This window comes from Formica exsecta, unplaced genomic scaffold (genome assembly GCF_003651465.1).
Source record: "Formica exsecta isolate Colony F162 unplaced genomic scaffold, ASM365146v1 scaffold106, whole genome shotgun sequence".
NCBI lineage: Eukaryota > Metazoa > Arthropoda > Insecta > Hymenoptera > Formicidae > Formica > Formica exsecta.
Window position 1 is genome coordinate 223,773 of NW_021848400.1, and position 16,373 is coordinate 240,145.

General features: G+C 39.8%; 1 protein-coding gene across 1 annotated transcript in view; it reads right to left on the minus strand.

The window, feature by feature from the left end:
* Window positions 1–10: 10 nt before the first annotated feature.
* The window catches only part of LOC115234262 (suppressor of lurcher protein 1), a gene marked incomplete at its 5' end in the record, with an annotated part of 296,609 nt that continues 280,246 nt past the window's right edge, over window positions 11–16,373 (minus strand). Inside the window, 3 exons of the mRNA XM_029805194.1 lie at window positions 11–3,482; window positions 6,475–6,722; window positions 10,572–10,779. Coding sequence (XP_029661054.1) covers window positions 3,400–3,482; window positions 6,475–6,722; window positions 10,572–10,779 — 539 coding nt within the window. The remainder of the gene's footprint in view (window positions 3,483–6,474; window positions 6,723–10,571; window positions 10,780–16,373) is intronic.

Sequence of the window (16,373 nt, forward strand, 5' to 3'; positions counted from 1 at the left end):
TGATTGGTAACAGATGCATATATATATATATATATATATATATATATACATGTATGTATTTATATATATACTTCTCACTGTCGAAGCTGTGACTTATACTGCTTCTCATTGACTCTCTCGATCGGTGAATCGCTAATGCGGGATGAGACGGTATGGCTATGTATAGTGACAGCAGTTGAAACGGATTGAATGTAACAATATTTACATGGTGATAGTTACATATATAAGCATTTCGTAGTGCCCCGATTATTCAATTTACTAATTAATCAAGTGTATGTAGAGAGGTTGTCCTTTTCCTTCCTCTTATCATTAACACGAGAAAACGTCAACGGAAAACAAAGGGTGATCTCTGGTCACACACGCGCACAATCCGCTTTATTTCTCGCACTCACAAGTCGCATCGCACACACACCCCTTTCGCAGAAATCAGCCGGAAACTCGGAAGAAGACCAACATATTATAAACCTATTTAAAAATCACTCACAATAGAGTATCTAACGTACACAATGACAGTATTGCTACCTAGTTATGTATCTATAGATACACAATTTGATATCGAGTTCATACAAGTCTGTTTGGTTTCTCTCTCTTTTCACTTGTATTTTATTCTTCTACCACCGTAGTTTTTCCGATTTCTCTCGAATGTGAGAAATCGCTTACACTTCTCGACACGATAAGTAGTTAGACAGTCGGTCATATCGACCTCCGTGCACTTGATGTGTCAGAAAACGACACTATCTGGTTGTCATAATCGCTGTAATAAGCTCGAGGAAATACGTTGGGCCTACTAATTCCGCTATAGCACCAACATTTGAAATCATTTTTCGAGAAAGTGGAGAGTTGTTTGAGTGTTACGTCGATGTATAGCGCGAACGCACTCGCTCGAATCTACCCGGAGATGAGTCGAGTAGATCTTCTTTTCTCGTTCCTCAAGTTGTACGATCTTTATGTAAATTATTCTATAACAAGCTGTGCTTCCCGTCAAGCGCGCACGACTTTCATCATCTTTGCTCCCTTTATTTCTATAACGGTAGTGGCATCAACGTTAACAACTTTCAACCTCGACTCTGCCCGATGCACATATATCGCATATGAAAACGTACGAAATTAACTCTGCCTCGTTAACTCTTTGAAGATGGTGGCACATATACATAATATATATGTGTTAGAACTATGGCGTGTGTGCGCTCATACTGTAGTATGTATGCTTTGCAAGAGTCAACAAGAACTTTATCAAGTGGCGGTTGTTATGTCGATTTATGTATCGACAAATATTTCAAGATGTATTATTTCTCAAATAATTCTATATTAAAACAAAAAATGAATTTTTTTATCAGTTTTAATTGCTCAAAAAAAGCGGTCTTTGAAAAATTAATATTGCATTTTCTATAATAAAATTAATTAATTTATAATAATTATTTAAACAAAAACTCTATTATATTTATGGGGTCGTTGTTAAAATTTAGAGTTAATTTCGACAGTTAATTTCTGGCGGAATTTAGTTTAATTACGGATTTAATTGCCATTATGACAAAAATTGTTTCGACGCGTATAAAGGACATTTATTAATATTTTGCTGGATAAAAGTAATGAAAAATAACTCTCTAATTTATCAAAGAATCAATTAAAGACCTTGTTTTAACAAGAGAGACAGCAATAGCTAACGTATATATATACTCGTGTGTAAGAAAAGTTATATATTAAACTTTAGAGAATAGTAATAAACTGAGACTGATTTTAATAGCGAATCAATAAAAAATGTTAGATCAAAATATATATTTAATATATTCCATTCATAATTGCATCATTGAAATTGGATGAGAATATGTGATGATTGTAAATTTATGCCGTGCGCAATTAATTTTCCACGATCCGTATCAAATATAATGTATATGTATATATATATTGAAAAAGGCAGATTTAAAAGATAAACACCAATGTGTTCTCTCTCGCGATATCGAATTATGCGCTATCAATGCGGTCTCTCCACTAGCTCAAAAAGTGTTTTCAAAACATTCCCTATTAATCGTTAGCGGCCCGTAAATTCGGTCGATCACTCATTATCGCAACCGTTCGACCGCACGCATTTTTAAGAACACACATTGCGCTTCGACCGCTCCCATATACATGTTATCGTTAAACGCGTCGATTACGTATTCTTGCTGGATTCGAAATCCAAAATTGATTTGCGATTTTTTGTTTAAAAAAACGTTCGCTCGCTCGCTCGCCTAAAACTCCGACGATAAATACTTAATTTCCTAAAATTTTCCGCGATGCAATCGGCGATTAATACATAGTATAGACCTCTTCGTCCTAATTATATTCGAATACGAATAAACGTCCGCTTTCGCGCGCAGACTTGCTTCCGTCTCTAAGGTAAACTAATAAGAAAGAATGGGAACATCACAGTCGTATAGAGGATGTGTAATGTCAATAAGTTCGTCCATATATAGCGTATTTGGTGAAGGCGAGTCTTTTTCCTACGGTAATGACTTTCTCGAGCGATAGACACGGACGGTGACTTGAGAGATTCGTTTCGCGCGGGAGGAGGAAAAAACATTGTCCGTCGAACGAATAAAATTAGGCTTAAATGGTCCATATACACAGCAATAAAATACAATACAAAAGCTTCCCCAACAGCGCGCGCGCGCTTAAGAATTTTGAAATTCGCTCAGTATCGAAAAAAAAACATAAAAGAGAATTAAAATTTATTTGTAGACTCGTTTTAGCTGCGATTAAGACTGGGTATAATTTTAAAAGCGGATATCTCGCGCGCGCGCTCTTTTAAAATACATTTCTTTAAATCAAGACGCGGCGGAGCGATGATTCGTAATGTTTTCGCAGAAAAAACTACCACGATCTCTTTCTCTTTCTCTCTCTTTCCCTCTGAAAATAAGAATTCTCGGGGGAGAATTAACTGTCGACTATAACTTACCCGCGTAGGCTATTAGCGGCAATTTAGCCATGCAGCCAATTAATCCCACTTCCCTGTTTAATGGTAACGGGGTTGTTGCAACGGACTCTCAACAAATGACACCGGCCTCCTCATCCATTTCTCCTCTCTCCGCGCGCGCCATTTTCTCAGACGACGTAAAAATATTTTATTGCCAATGCCTTTCTTTTCGAGAGGAGATAAAATAGTTAACGTGACGCGAACGAACGAGAGATAGAATGAAGGAAGGATGAGTGGGATAAATTTAAGACGCCGTGTCTTGGGGAGGGGAGAGGATAATAGAGTTTAGTAACACACGCTCCCTCTCGACGAATTCATCAACGAGGTTGCCACTTTCTTCGGTGAGGAGATGAAACTGTTCGGCGATTCTGGATAGCCTTCTCGATCTCCAGATTGCGGTTCGTTGTAAGTTGAGCCAGGGAGCCATCCGAATAGATCCGCTTCTCTTAATGCGAGTCTCTAGCGCTGCCAGCGAGAAGACGGCTCGTCAACAGCAACAGCAACAGGAGCAACGGCGGAAGGGCGACACCTTTAATGAAAGAAAAAGAAAACGCATTTACTTTTATTCGCGCGTCTGACACACAATAACGCTCTCTCAAATCGACCTCTTTTTCTTTTCTCTTTCTCTCTCTCTCTCTCTCCCTTTCGCAATTGACCCCGCGAAGCGAGTCGCGCGTGTGTTATCGATCCTGGCGTTTGCAGGCCTGCATACCTGACTACCGCGCGCGTGATAACACATGTGTGTTAACGATGGCATAAATTAATATTATACACACATATCATTCGTCTCGTTCGTGTTCGCTTCTCCTAAACCTTTTTATTGCCGCACGTACGCGAAGCAGAAAAAAATACAATACAATGAGGGGAGATTGCCGTGACGTGAGGTAAAAAAAAAAGCCGTAACATTTACGTTATACGCAATTCTTACGATCGATACAAAATACCCATTTTTTTTTCCTTCCGGTATCGCATGCGAGAATTTCAAGATTCTACATGTCAATCAGTCAAGCGTGTCTCAATCGTTGCAAGTAAATTGCGAGTAAAAGAAACAAAGATACTTTTTTCCTCGTCTCTTTTTTTCTCTCCTTTCAGAAAAGGTGCATCGAACTCCCTTTTCTCATTACCCGTTCTCCGTATTTATCAAATTCGACGATAACGTTCGAACTGATATCGGATCCTGTTACGGCGCTTCGTTCATTATGCAATCTCACGCAACCTCCTTCGGACAAATATTGCAAAGTCGTCGATACAATCTAGAATATTGAAACTGCCGCTCTATACAATCTCGCGGAAAACGCAATGGGGTGAGCGGGGGGAGCAGGGGTGAGTTGCGACATTATCGTTGATTGCCTATAAATACGCGTCACATCCGGCCGAGTCCTATTTGCAACTTGTTTCGCGACAATGGCGAGCAATTCTAGTTGACCGCGCATGCCGCGGCCGTTGTGCCGAAAGTAATTCATATTGTTTGGTTTCGTCGAGTCAATTTCTCGAGCACCGTGTACAACCGTGCAAAATTCAATTTTACATAATTACGTGGCCCGCGATGCAATAGCGCGATGCATTTACAAACTAGAGCGCGAGGCAAATCGCATTATTATTCGAAACTCCTTTGTGCGGGCTTAATCGGGATCGTAATGAGTAATGTAGGTACATTTTTATTAACGTGATAACGCATATATATGAGATGAACGAGAGACGATATTCCTTCCGCGCGAGGAAGAATTATTAATCAGAAATTGATCGAATCTCGTATAAAACGCGCAAATCCGTACAAGAACATTTCAATCGACGAGTCGCGAGAGAGGGGAAAAAAAAGAATCTGCACATTTTTTTTTCTCCGTTTCCTTTCGCAATTGTTACAGTTCGAAAACGGCGTTTAAACGAGCGACTGAACCGAAGCTCGAAGATGTATTTCGGGCTATTAAGCCCCGGCATGGTCGTCGGGGCTACTGCTCCCCCGGACGGCGTGCAACAATGCTGCAAGTTGTAACAAAAGTTTCTCACCGAATCCGAGGTATTCGACCCCGTTTGCGCGAAACGAGTGAATAACGGGGCTTCTCTCCGCGCAATTCGATTTGACGCCGTACGGGCTCTAAAGTACACCGCCTTAATTCATTCTGCTGCTACCTTTTCCAGGCTCCGCGCGCTTCTATCCATTTACGCGAGCCCGCGCGCGTGACTTTTCGCCTCTCCTTCTCGGTAAAATGAGAATGCGAATGAACGAATCTCCGTACAATTCAGAGAGCGAGATCCCTTCACCGGCTTTTCTCCCTCGTAGGGCGTTCTTTTATGTTCAAAAGACTCAATTATTTTCCAGAATGTACGTCCGCGTTTTTTTTTCTTTCTCTCCCTCTCTCTTCCCTCCTACAAATTTATACACAGTAAGAAGGAAAATCAGAGGGCAAAAGAGAGTAAAATCTGTCATGGGAATTGCGGGGAGAGAGAAGATGTTTAAATAGCCAGAATATTATAACTATAACGCGGCGGTTAACAGCTGTCTACGAATAATACAACCTACGTTAGGAGGAACGAGACTTGATTCGGTTGAATTTTCAGCAAAAATCGTATTAATACCGCACACAACTCTCTCGTTACATTACGAGGAACATTATGTTACATCACAAAATTATATCATTAAATCTAAAATTCAATTCAATGCAATACGTTGTACTTTTAGCTAGTAATATCGCGGGTAGATTTCTTTTATCTCTTTCACAAAGATCTTCTTTTTCTCTTGCGTAATGTCGTATCTTTCATACAACAATACCTTTATTCATTTTATCTCGACTATCTCGGCCAACTCTCTATTTGCCGATTTCACATTGTAATAAAAATAAACGCACAATTTTTTTTTATAAAAATAAAAAAAAGTTTGCAGTCAAAAATACGGTAATTTGCGTTTTATAAATATCAAATGGAATATAACAAACGTTTTATTATCATATTATGATTTATGTATCATAATCATAACTTGCATGGTAACTTTTCACATTTTTTCTCCCCGTTTCCGATATTTATCGTAAATTATTTTATTATATATACGAAGAGAGAGAGAGAGAGTACGGATATAACGTATATAAAAGATAGAACCCGGGCAGTTTTTTTGAAATTCGAATGTAGAAATAAACTTATGCGATAAACGAAATATTCTCATCGGAGTCGGCGTAGCGTGCCGCAATTTTTTTTTTTTAACGACGCGTATTTCAAATTTTACATTTTCCGCAACGAAATTGTCGACCGGGATAAATAATGAACAGCGTAATACGCATCTAAATGTTCGCCGAGTGTAACAAAAATAACGTATATTTACGATATTTGACGAGAGGAATTTTACGAATCACGTTTTCCCTCGACGAGACGCATCGTACCTTTGTTAGTGACCACGTCAATCTCTTGTCGTTACAACAAATGTTGCTAATGATTGAAAAAATCGGAAAATATCTATCTCTCTGTGCTGACAGAGACTAAAAACGCGCCAGTGATATAATTAACTAACTAATTTCACGAAAGCACCTCACCGTGCCGTGCCGATCCGTTGCTCGCAGGTATCTTTATCGTGTAATTCTCCTCCTCATCCAGGAACACGTAGCTGGCATTAAAGCCCGTAGCGTCGAGACGATCGTTACTCTTGAACGTAACGCGGAAGAACTTCCTGTCGCTGTAAATGTCGAATTCCTTCATCTGACCGCAATGCCTCTTGTATTTTCGGTCTCTGATCATGTAATTGGAGAATTCGACGTAATCGCTGGCTGATATAGCTTCGCACCTGCAAAAAATTCCGGATCGTTAACGATCGATACCTCTCTTATTTAATCGAGCGGGAAAGAATAGCATTGTCGGTGTTTCGTTTGATTAATCCTTTGCAAAAACATATGGTACACGCGATATTACAATTGATAGGTATTCCGTATAATTATATGCAAGATACGTATCACTTATGCGTACAGTATCGATTTGATCGCTCCGCTGCTGGTTAATCACAAAGATAATATCAACGATAAACAGAAACGAAGAAAATATAGACACTATTTCCAGTTGAAAAAAAAAACCAACATTTCTGCTTTCTAAATATTCCAAAATTGTCCGACAAAATATATGGCAAAGTGTGTTATCGTTAACATTTTTTACATTTATTCAAGCGAATAGACTACGATTTTTATTTTAACAGTGTTGTTTGTTATAAATACGTACACTTTAATTGAATGCGTGTTCCATCAACTTTGTATATCTTTCTTTTTTATTTATTTTTCATATATTAATCCTCTCAAATGTACAATCGTAAAAGTAATGATAAAAATAAAAATAATAAAAATTGATATACCCGTGTGTATGCGCGCGCGCGCACGTGATAAATAAAACAGGTGATATCATAAAACACATCGTAATATATCTATTTCTATTGCATATTATAAAAACTTTGTACATAGCTCTGTGTTCCAAAACTGTATATCTATATCAAGTTATCGCCTTTTCAAATTAAGTAAAACATTGCGCGCGGCAGTTCCGTAATTCTATCGGAATATATCAAGTAAAATAAATATATTCAGGGAATTAGTTAAAGTTTGGATAGTTAAACGACTCACTTAACTTTTCCTTGCAAGCTTTGATGGCTCAAAAACTTTGCCGGTCGTGCATTTCATTAAAGAAGTTATATGTGTCTCTTCATCGTCCATTATTACATCTCTCGAAGAAGCTTGTCGGAGGAAAATTCGGTTTTCCACCCCGGCTATTCGCGTAAAGTCAAAATCTTTCGATAAAATATACGCGTATCGGCTGTGTATATTCGAGAATACGAGGATTATAGATTATTAAGCATTGAACTCTCTCCACTCGATAAGCCGTTCAACTTTTTGCGCACGAGATTTTACGTTCTACCTTTTCAAAATATGCCTCGTGTGAGATACACCATACATTGATATATATCCCTGATGAAAAATGAACTAGCAAAAAGATCCCGATATCTACCTCTGGAAAGAATATCGATAAAACCCGGATGACTTTTCTTAACAGTCTTCCTTGGCTATCCTCTAGGTCATAAATTGCATTCATAGCTCCCTCTCTCTCTTCTCCGGCAATATTTCCATAAATAATTCAATCTTGGCTATTATTCACATTATTATAACGCGAATGTTATACACTTGTGAGATACTTTTACGAAAAAAATTAGCAGAATTCGATCTTTTGTTATTGATAATAATCTAATTATTTTAATAATATTAATCTTCGTCAATACACATCTTGATAAAATGTCAATATATATATATTTTAATTTAGAATAAAATATATATATACATTTTATTCTAAATATATTAATGTAAAAACTATATATACAGGATGGATCAGTAACTCTGCCCACTTGGAATATCTCCGCTATTTTTAGAGATACAAAAATATTATAATTACGAAAATTGTACGGTATCAAGAGAGCCATAAAATGCTAGTAATAATTTTTCTGTGGGTGGAGGCGTTTCGGAGATTTCAAGATCACTTCCATTTTTTTTTTAATGAAAACCTCTGTTTTTCATTGCATATTCCTGCAGCTTATCTCGAGAGCTTTTCAAAACACTATAATGAAGTATTTTTGTATCTCTAAAAATAGCGGAAATATTCTAGGTGAACAAGGTTACTGATTCACCCTGTATAAAAAAAAAAAATCTTTATTATTAATATACTTTTTATTATACGAACTGGATAATTATTATTATACCTTCTATTATGTGTATTGGATAATATAATTATAATCTATTATCTTCTCATCGAGGATAATTGAGAGCGATCGCGGTAGCATCGTCTGACAGATAAATAAAGGCGATAAGTAAAATTTATACGTTCGTCTCCGTGTGCTACGTGTGAGCGAGACAAACGACACATCGTCGCGAAAAGAAGTATTGATGCGTGACCGATGGGGCTATTATCGCGGCGGTGAAGAATATATATCGCGCCTGCTAGTTGGCCCGATGACATAAGTGGCAATTCGGGTGATAGATCATCATTTGCCCGCGTCGCGGGCGTAGGTAACCCAGAACGTCTCGAGGACTGTTTACCGGCGCTCAGATTTACGGCCGGGTATGCATCTTTTTCCTCTCGTCTCGCTTCGCCGCCGTTTGGGGAGGAGAGCGGGGGGGGGGGGGTTATTTGAAATGCATCCACCGAATAAAGCACCTTACGATGGGTAGCGTTCGGTCCAATCGAACTCTCGTCTCGTTGCGGTTGCGCGCGGAGAGTGGGGACGATATATATTTACGATTTTCCTTCCCCGGAATAACGACGAGGAAGAATCCTTTCCACGATTCCCTCCGCGTGTGTCGATCGCGATAAACAGCGGCGGAGATGTCGGTCCTGAGCGAGAAAATTATTAATTTACACGGGGCGAGTCGCGTCGCGAGCCGACCGGATGACGCGAATTTAGTGTTCCTTGCATCGTCGTGGCGCCGTGTGCGACAAACGAGCGCGTTGTGTTATAAAATTCGACAGAAATTGGCGAAACGTGATTAATTAGCGGCTTCCGTGTAATGAACGTAGCGTAACGTTGCCGCCGGAATATTGATGGCCCTGCGATTTAATACGACCCAATTAGGAAGCAGCTATCATATGACCCCGGCGCACCACTCTGTATACCTCCGCCCTCCGCCCTCCTCCCCCCCCTCCCTTCACCCTTTCCTCCGTTTTTCCCTCGTCCCTCGATACGTTCCTCGTAACTACCCCGCTTTTCCTTTCCTCTCCGATTCTCTTCATCTTCCGCGTGCATACGCAAGCTGTTTATGGCCTCCATCTCTCCCTCTCTGTCTCTACGTGGCCCCTCTATCGTGCTTCCATCCCTCTTAACGTGCGCAGAAGCTCTGCACCAGCTGCTGTTATATTTTCCGAAAAAGAGCTGCAGTATGTTATATTGTTACATCGGATAATGGGTAATATGCTCGTTAATAACAGTCTGTGGCATGGATGACACGTAATTGCCTCCGTTTCTCGATAGTAACGGCCGCCGATACTCTTCACCGCAGGGCTTCTCCTCCGTGTTTCGATAAGTAGCTGAGGAACTTGGATGCAGTTTGATATAACGAGCCGTCTCAGCTCCCAGTGAGAGCCCAAAATTGAACGACCATCGTCGCAAATAGATCACAAATTCGCTCAAAAGCAGAATATATCTATCGAATCTCCGACAATGGACGAGACATATTTGTTTTTTTTTTTTTTTTTTTTAAATCTAACGTTGCGCATAAACATATCTCATTCGATATTTATTATTTTTTTTTCACATTAAAAAAATAATGATATAATCAATTTGATTCATTATCAATGTTTGAAGCACGGATGTTCCATCAAAATATATTTACCGCGATATATATTTTTGCTGCTAATATATAATTATTATCAGCCGCTTTTATTCCATTACCCGCGATATCGCATTATCATTTATATTAATTAAATTTCGTTTCTCATTATATCGTATTTCCGCGACATCATTTATCGACGAATGTTGTTTGCTGACGGCAAAATTTTTTTTTTTTTTTTTTTCAGAATTACTCGCAATTTCGACGATGTTATTTAAAGGTTATTAAAAGCACTCCTTCTCCCGCTTTTCGAAGGAAAGAAAGGATTCGTTCATTAAACTTACGGTAACACTCCCTCGACGTCGAAGAAGTGGAAATGAAGGTGAACCCGCTCGTTATGTTGACCATTGAAGAAGTAGTGGCACTCCGTGCTACGAGGGTACAGCCCAGGGTAATTTGGCGACGCGAACGTACCATTCCGGGTCTCGTTGCTGTTGAAAACAAAGGCACACGGATACTGCCCCTCCTGCCGACCTGTCGTTATCCCGAAGTCTGAAACAGCCAAGCATACATTCGTAAGTATGCTGCAGTTTGAACGGGCTGAGCAACCAGCACCGGACGCGACGAGGCTAAAAAGGAACGTTCTTCTTTTTCTATCTTTCTTGTATTTTGAGACGAAATAAAACGAAAACTTTGTTCTCTTTCAACTATCTATTTTTCAATTAAATGCTAGTTATTACGGTATTTATCAAAGAGATAGAAAAAGAAAGCGGAGAGAAAGAGAGAAATATATAGTACAACTAATTTAATTTAATTTCTGGCACGTTAAGCGTACAAAGGAGATCTCTCGCTGTTCTCTTTTTTCACCGTTCACATTTATTATCCTCGCGTACTTCATTATTACAGTGGAGAGAAGGGGTGCGTTTATAATCTCCTGAGCGGCTTAATAAATATTGACATGTACTAATAGCTGGGTGTGCACCGTGATACAAATCATTGGCGGTACAATCGTGACGTTGTAATAAACGCGCCCGAGAAATATGAATAATACCGAAGTAATTACTAATGTATTATTAATCGACAGTTTCAATATAGAGACAGCATCAAAATCAAATATTAAATCCCGGGGAGGGTTCTGAACACGCCGTTCCCGCGCGTATACATGTACAAAAGCTCGTGTAAAGCCTGCGGCGCATGATATGGCGCTTGTTCCCATGCTATACTGCTTGCAAGGCGGTTCGCTGACAACGGTTTGGTGTCGGAAAATGCGACGCGTGTCAGAACGACGATCTACAAAGCTAGATTCGACAAGGTATTTTCGCTACGTGATGCACCGCCATTGGTTGCAACAGTATAATCATCAAGGCTTTCTAGCTCATTTCTCCTCTTGCGAGAATCGATTTCTCTCCGTTGTTCGTCGTGTGTATAGCGATGGGAAAAATGATAAATACATCCCGTTCTCTTGAACGCGCGCCAACTCGATTGTCAAATGCCGCGAAGAACCAAGCTCTGTGTTCTCGAGGGATCGACCGGGATCGATCAGTTTATCAGTTTATCTTGTTCGAGCGAAAATTCAATCACATGTGCGTGGACCATTCGATATTTTTTTAATCTTTTTTTTTTTTTTGTTGTCGCAAGAAATTATTTCATCTCGCACCTTGTTCGATCGTGTTCGGTCCACGTTCGAGATATAGTTAATTCTGTTCGGGGCTGATCCGTCGATGCGACAAGCAAATCGAGAGGCACCTCGGGCCGGCGGGACGTAAAATAATTGAATAACTCCTTGCAAACATTCCAAGCGTCCGTAGCTGGCGCGACTTTGTGACCCCTTCTTCCATCCCGACCAACACCCCCGCCGATTAAAATTTCTCGACAGAAGCAGCCGAAACCTCATTACGGACGACTCAATTAACTTCGATCGCGACGGACGCCCCAGAGCGACGGCTGCGAACCGAGAACGGATGGTTTAGGAAAGATTCCCGGTGCTTTCTTCCGCCGGGAAACTTTCCCGGAAAGTGATTTCCATCCCACGTCCGCTTTCTCTCTCTTCTGTTGAAAAATATTCGTCTCAGGAACGCGTCGCCGTCGGCTACCCGATCGTACACGGCAAAAGAGAGAGAGAGAGAGAGAGAGAGAGAGAGAGAGAGAGAGAGAGAGAGAGAAACGGTGAGAGACTTCCAAGAGAAGAGTATGTTAATTACGAGATCGGCTCCCGTTGTCACACACAAGGAGACCGTTTGAAACGACTCGGTCGCAGTTACTGCGGAACTCCTCTCGAGAGTTCCTAAAGTGCGGTACACCGCGCCGCGAGGTCCAAGTTTCTCCTCTGGCTGTAAACATCGAGTAATAAGCTTCCACGAGACTTTTGCGCTTAGTTAGCCGCATTTGTTACGGTCACCGTGTATACGGTCATTCTGTCTTGTTGCGGTCGACTCGCCGGAAGGAGACGAACAACGATGGACAGGTCGGCCTCCGGGGAGGAAAAGTGCGAAAACGCGTTTGAAAAGTGTCGAGAGAAAGAGCGAGAGTCGGTCAACCCGACCATTTTTCCCGGCGAACCTTTTCCTTTTTAGCTCCCCTCGCGATCGCATATTGTCCCTTTTATCCGCAACGCTACTTCATCCCCTCGTGCGCGTCTCTGTCTACTTCATATTCATAAGAAGTGATATTAAAATTCACAGTAGTAATCCACAAAAATTGCGAATAATGCATAGAAATTGGGACTCTATTTGAATGAAAGTAGATAGATAGAATTTAGGCGGTTTTTGAAAAATCAATCTATATACCTTTTCCTCCTCTCCGATATCTGTGCGAAAATGAATCACGTGATAAAAAGAAAAAAAAACTGATTTCCCGAAGAAATGCTAGAATTGTGCGAGAATGTCGTTCGCGAACGGAGCTTGTTACCGTAATTGTAATTTTTCAATACCGCGCAGAATATGTCATAATAATCTATAGCTTTTTTATTTCGCGTTTTCTCTTCCCTTTCTCTCCCTCTTTCCGCCCGCACAATCGGGGTAAATGTTTCACGTTTCAAATGTTTGTTGTATGAAAAAAATCCTGCAGATCTTTTTTTATTTATGTCCATTGCCAGTGTGTAAAATGTTTGTAAAAAAGCTCGTACTAAAAACCTCGTATAAAAAAAAGAGAATGTTACTTTTTTTCGTTTGTTGGTCACGACAGTATCAATTCGCGGAAGCATTAAACTCTTGGCATATTTGCCAAGAATAAAAATACTTGATAAAGTTAATATCGAGAATGTTATTCTGTAAAATTGTTACATGATTCTATCATTATTTAAGTTATATATAAATGTATACTGTAAAAGAAACTACGCGATTTCTCTCTCTCTCTCTCTCTTTCTCTTTCGAGAACGAACATCACGTCGTTGTGACCGAACGACACCGATCGTATACTCGTCATTTAATAGAACCTTTAAACATGCATACAGTACGCCGTATTTTCGACGGAATTGCCCAACTGCAATTAAGGTTCCGGATTCGCGTTCGTCGCGTTATGATTTTTATTGTTACGAGCTCGTAAAGGGTGCTTCTTGACGGCGTACGAGAGATATCGCGAACGTTTAAGTATTCGACGTAATGCTACTGTGCGAGCTAAACTCAATTCGCTGCGCGTCCGCTTATGTAGGGTATATAGGGGAAATTGTGGTATAAACGAAATGGAAGTGATTTCTCACGCAAATTTGAATCGAAAATATAGAATAATATTTTTTCACACAAGATCTCCCGTCTGAGAGAAAACCGACTTTGAATATTCTTGAATAGATTTTGAATTCGAGTGCATGTGCATTTGATTAATAACAAGAATCGGCTCAAAAAGGTTTCGCTATAATTGTTGGGAACTTTAACGGTGTCTTGACTTGGTATGGATAAAAGTTTGCAACAAATATTAATATTGCACTTATTTTGTTAACAAATTACTGAAAATGTTCTTTTTGTTGCACACAATGCTGCTCGACAAATTGAAGAAGTATGAATTGATAATAATATATTTCAAATGTGTTTACTTTTGCAAAATCCTATATTATTGTCTTATAATTGGACATAAGTTTTGATTATTTTTAGCATAAACCATTTCCGTACTTGAATGTTTAAAATCGATTTTCTCGAAAACGGAGAAAAATTTTATCCTATATTTTTTGCTTTCGAGGAAGCATCTCCATTTCACCTGTTCTACGATTTTCGATGCATCCTGTACATCATTCCGGATACTTTCAGCTCTCTCGTGTATGCGCTTTCTTATGTATCTTAGAAAACAACGACTTCTGCTCTTTTTTTCCCCGCATCTATTATCCGCTGTATAATATTCTCTTTCTCTTTTTCGTCTCCGCGTCGCGCTTTCATATCCTAGCTAAAGGAATATCTTGATTTACATAACGCGATATCATCGCGTAACGTACCGTTCGCAAAGATATTTTAATCAACCGAGCGTGATGTACGAGCGTATGACGTTAGCGCGGACCGCAAATCTGTCTGGCGAATTAAGCGTGAAATTCGGCGTTGTTTCGTTGTTCGTTGTCTCTCTGTGATGCAGCAGATGTTACGTAATCAGAGCGATTAAACTGATTTTCATAACGCGGGTGGAAAATTAATTATCAGAAAGAGTAAAGATTTGTAAAGAAAAAATACAGGTATTTGATTTTTTCCGTTACACAAGTCTGTATTGAAAAAGTCGAATTGTGGAGAAATATTCGTAGCGAAAATATTTCCCGATGGGATTGAAAGACGCTTTGCAAAACTGCATCGTTCTAGCGCTATACATTAACTGATCTCGATTAAAGGAAGAAAAAACTTGATAGAATTTTTCTCATTGAAATTATGATGGACGCGTTTATTAAAATTCGATAAAACTGCATTAAACGCCTTTCAGCAATCGCGACAGATAATGAGGAAAATTTTGCTGCTTCTCGTGAAAAACGTATACTATAATAATCGTGATTTTACCAGCCGCGTCATCTTTACATTCGCAATCTTAGCCCGATCGCGAGAGTATAATAAAATACGATGGCATCGAAACGTTTCTCGGACGCGGCACGATTCATTTCGCCGATTCATCGAGGATGAAATGCTCTGTGTGCGTATAAAGTGTCATGTAATTAGCAGCAAATAGATCGCAGCATCCGCGCCGCGTCTGCTTTTAATAGAATTTACCGTCTCTGATGATCGGGTATAGCAAATATTTGTTGAATTATATGTGTGCTGCATTCTCTCTTTAACGTAACGCGGAATAATCGATAGTATTGCTAAATCAGCTCTTATTATCGGCGCGCTTACTGATTACGTTTGGAATTATCATTCACACAATGTACTACCAGCACCGCTTTATTATGTCAGATACGCGTAATCAAATACATATTCTCTCGTGCGAATCATGCTTGGGGAGATGCGTGAAAATTAGCGCTACAATAGAGACTCCCGTCACGATTAGACAATTGAAATCTAATGATGTTAATCAATCTAATGAGGCGAATCAATCGAATTTTTTAAACGCGGGCAAAGTGCTCCGAATGATGAGCGTTAAGAGCGATGGGTTGCTTGAGTAAACCATTGTTACGCGACGTTTTCGCAGCGTCGCACATTCTTTCCACGGCGATCGATCGGAGTGACTGATGCGTGCGTTCTAACGCGCGTAATTCCTTAATGCGCTGGCGCCGCGCAATTTGTCTCCTGTTCCGACCGTTGAATTTCGACGTCGAAATCGGATATTTATGACACGGTCGCGCTTCGCTTTATGACATTTCCCGATAGCTCGCGACGGACGCTCGGGCAACGGCGCGGTTAAAGGCATCTCCGGATAACGCGCGATATGTTCGATCGGACCTGGCCGTGATCCGATATTCATTTGTAGTGTCCGGAACGGAGAGAGTGCACAGTCCCTAGATCATACGTGCGAGCGCATATTGAATTTAAAAATATGACGCGCGTCTCTAAATTGAAAAGTGACAGTTTCTGAATTATTTTATCTCATGCGTGTGTGCGCTCGTGCTGGGGGACTCGATTAATTACTTTCATCCCTCTTTTTGCGAGAGTTTTCACTCTATCAAATAAATTAAATTTAAATTCTGTAAACAAATTAAAATATATAGTAATAATATATAATAATATGTAATATAGTAATAATATAGT